This window comes from Triticum urartu, chromosome 6A, assembly GCF_056163025.1.
Source record: "Triticum urartu cultivar PI428250 chromosome 6A, HENAU_Tu73, whole genome shotgun sequence".
NCBI lineage: Eukaryota > Viridiplantae > Streptophyta > Magnoliopsida > Poales > Poaceae > Triticum > Triticum urartu.
The window spans coordinates 446,647,752-446,651,668 of NC_141878.1; the positions used below are offsets into that span (position 1 = coordinate 446,647,752).

Consider the following 3,917-nt stretch of genomic DNA (forward strand, 5'->3'; position numbering starts at 1 on the left):
TGGTGCTGAGTAGATAATTTGGCTGATATATGGAATATCCAAAAAGAGATGTGGGAGATATTTGTGGCCTTGGAAGGATGATTTATCTGTCAAACTGAACATTAGAGTGTTGAGAAATTGTGTCTCTTCCTCCTCCTCTTCTTCTTCCTCCTCAAATATGCCATTGCTATATGTACATAGTTTATGCGCAAAATAGACGTGTGTTTTTTCCAAGTTCACAGAGACTTCGCCTGCAGCAAAGCCGCGCGGACAAAACAAACTACAGAAAAGTTTCCCACGAACGCACCATTGGTAACACAGAGGCACGAACAACATGTACTCCCTCCGTTCCAAAATAGATGACCCAACTTCATGCTAACTTTGTACTAAAGTTAGTATAAAGTTGAGTCATCTATTTTGGAACAGAGGGAGTATGATCACAACCACAACAAAAACACATATAGAGGGGATATCTCTGCAGCAGAAGAAACACATTCCACGAAATCCATTACATGACATACACAACTACGAGATTGGACTGCACAGCCTTTATTACAACATTATACTGAAGCTTCAGGTGATGCACCAATGCATCTAGTTGACGCAGCAACAAGGCTTAAGAACTCGCGAGCAGCTTCTTGATGTCCTTCTGCAAAGATCCAAGGAGTAAGCGCCACAAGATCAGGAAAGGAAGTTTGATCATCAAATGGAGCACATATTGCACTGTCGGGACTTACCTCGATGCTGAGGGGGGAGGTGGTTGGCGCGTAGCGATCCACAACACGCCCCTCCTTGTCCACCAAGAACTTGGAGAAGTTCCACTTGATGTTGTCTCCGAAGAGACTGCCTTTGCTGGACTTCAGAAACTTGTAGACAGGTGCAACATTGTCACCATTGACATCAACCTGACAAATGGTGGAAGTTAAGTTAGTTCAACTAGCTGCTTGCCTCTCCGATAGATAACTGTAGTATGTGAAGAAAAATCAAGCGACAAAACTAGGATAGTTGCTATTTTTAGAAAGAAAGGAAAGTCAGTTGCTACAACTGAAGTCCGACTATCTGATAACCAACAGCGATTTATCTGATAACCAACAGCGATTTATATCACACAGGCCTCATACAAAATAGAGAACACATGTTGGACAGGTTTCGTCAATAAAATGATAATGACTGTTCATGGAAGCAAGTCATAGTGTACACTGTACACTGAGGCAATCGTTTCTTTCAGCTTGAAACAGAAACGCAAAAAAAAGGGAAGGAAGGAAGGAAAATATTAAGCACACATTTTACCTTGTCAAAAATTGGATACTCGGCCTTGAAGCGAGTGCAAGCAAACTGAACAATTTCCTCGTTAGTGCCAGGCTCCTGCCCACCAAACTGGTTGCATGGGAAAGCAAGGATCTCAAAACCTGCGGTCATATCAAATTGTTAGCATAATAGATCATAACTGAAAATCAAGGACTAATCCATGTGCAGATAGATCATACCCTGGTCCTTGTACTTCTCATACAACTGAGCGAGTTCCGTGTAGTTGGAATTGGTCAAGCCACTGCAGTAGTTATAGGCAACAATTATCTTTGTTAATTTAACAAAATGGTCATCCTTTCAGCACTTACATCTCTCGATACATGGCGAGTTAAATAAAACTGGAACACGAGTCAGAGTCAATGTCATAACATCGCAAATCCTGATCCTAATGAACCGCAAACTAGTGCGATGACTGGATATTTAGCAGAGCAACATTTTAAACTTTGAGTTGTATCATATACACACTATACTCAACTTTGCAGATGGCAATACAAACTTGACAGCTTAATGCATACCAATAATACATAAATTGTTTATTTTCATTCTGTAGCCTCATAATAATAAATGTAAAGTCATCTTTCATTACTACAATAAACGAGAGGGACTAGACGAGATGAGCATACCATTCACCTTAAAATCTTAAGAAGCGCTCTTGAATAGAAATACACCACAACATGAATAAGAGAATTACACGACCATTTTCTAAACAATTTCACAAGACATGGAAAATTTGAAAATAAAAGATAAAGAGCAGATGTGAAGGAGCGGTAATAGTTCATACCACTGGGATGCAACATTGACAATGAGGAGAACCTTCCCCTTGTAGGTGCTCAGGTCGACATCTTTTCCACTTGCATCCTGCAGGCACACAAAATGAAGCGTTCCTTTTAGTACTGTCAAAATTCGCGCAGAAAAACAGAGTCAACTAAACTATTGGTTAAGAACACAAGAGTGAAGTGACAGCGGGATTGCAAGCGCAATTGCAGACACGGAAAATTGGCAGGGGCTTGGGTGCAAAATTCGGATTGAGATAACGGAAAGGGCAGGGCGTGATATGAGGCAGGCAAACCTTGACGGTGAAGTCGTGGATGGAGGAGGCAGAGGAGGCGGCGGCGGCCATGCTGCTGAACAGCGAGAATCTGGCGCCGACCGGGCGGAGCAGCGGCGACGAGGCGGCGGCGAAGGCGGGGCCGCGGAGCGGCGGCTGCGCGAAGGGGATGGCGAGGCGCGGGCGGCTGCACGGCAGCAGCGCGGAGGAAGAGCAGACGACGGCGCTCCTCAGCAGGCGGAGGCGGTGGACGAGCGGGGCGGGGCGAGAAGGCATCGGGGACCGGAGACCGGGCTTTATAGCGGAAATCGAGGGTGTGTGGCCGCGTTGGGGAGAGCAGAGGATGCCTACTTCGACTTTGCGTTCCGGAGTGCCCTGTGACGGAAGTGACGTGCTCCTCGACGTTCGTCCTGGATGAGGCTCGCCTCTGGCCACGTTCGGCGTCGGGGGTCCGCCACGTCTGAAGGGGATCCGGGACCGGGCGACGCTCGGGGCGCTGCCGCCCGATCGGCATTTGACGGCTGGTGATCACGGTGCGTCTCACGGCCTCGGAACCCCAGGCCGGGACGCGTTGCTTGGCTGGCATGGCATCAGCGCTTAGCTCTGCCGGGAGATTGTTTGTCAAGAAAAAGAGAAAAACCCTGCCGGCAGATACGCGGCGGGTAGCCGCAAACCGCTCCACGCGGAACCTTCGATGCCGCCGTAGTGCGGGTCGAGAGCATGTCGCCGTCTGAGGCAAACACGGTGAACTGGAAAGAGCATAAACCCGGGCATCTTCGGCATCTTCTTGTCTAGGAGCATCCTTCATCTCTGCGCAGAATACTATGGACCGTTCCCCATTGTGTCCAGCGGAACGGTTCGGCCGGTCACATCTGACACGTCAGTTTATCTCTTTACCAACCGTCAGATCAACCTTTTTTGCATCGCTTTCTTTTGCTAAAAAAATCGCATCCAACTTTTTGCCCTGGACACCCGCCGGACACCGCCATGGACACTTTGAGGCCTGTCTTGAAGCATCACCAGCTCGTCGTCGGTCGCCGTACCGCCATGCCGTCGGCTACAGCTTTTTTCTCACACCCATTGAAGCTTTTTCACAAAACGGTTGAAGCTTTTTTTGGCGGCGGTTTCAGCTTTTGCGGTTGCGTGGTGTGGCTGGTCCTCAAAATTCATCGCCTTCGATTGAAGCTTCCTAGGATGCTGGTTGTAGAAAAAAAGATTTATGTTTGCATCTCCCTCCACGCCATTCACAGCCGCCTTTTTCTCTCTCTTTGAATGGTTCCAGCAAAAAAGATTGATCCAGCAAAAATTCAGAAAATGGGGAGTAGCAAAACACAAAAGACGGTGGTAGCAAAAATCAAACACCATTGTAGCAAAACTTGGAGTGGTTCCAGCAAAAATAAGATGGATCCAGCAAAAAAGTCAAAAACGGGTTGGTAGCAAAAACTAAGACGATTGTAGCAAAAATCAAGGACCATGGTAACAAAAAGTTTGAGTGATTCCAGCAAAAAAGATGGATCTAGTTAAGCAAAAAGAAATCAAAAGATAGACTACCAACGGTGGTAGCAAAAAACAAAACAATGGT

General features: G+C 46.8%; 1 protein-coding gene across 1 annotated transcript; it reads right to left on the reverse strand.

Moving 5' to 3' along the window:
- Positions 1-440: 440 nt before the first annotated feature.
- Positions 441-2,730, reverse strand: LOC125513975 (putative phospholipid hydroperoxide glutathione peroxidase). The gene is made up of 6 exons (XM_048679213.2): positions 2,357-2,730; positions 2,069-2,145; positions 1,467-1,528; positions 1,270-1,388; positions 717-884; positions 441-628 (listed from the first exon to the last, which is right to left on the reverse strand). The coding sequence occupies exons 1-6, from the start codon at positions 2,609-2,611 to the stop codon at positions 596-598; spliced, it is 714 nt and encodes a 237-aa protein (XP_048535170.1). The 5' UTR covers positions 2,612-2,730; the 3' UTR covers positions 441-595.
- Between the last annotated feature and the right edge of the window lie 1,187 nt (positions 2,731-3,917).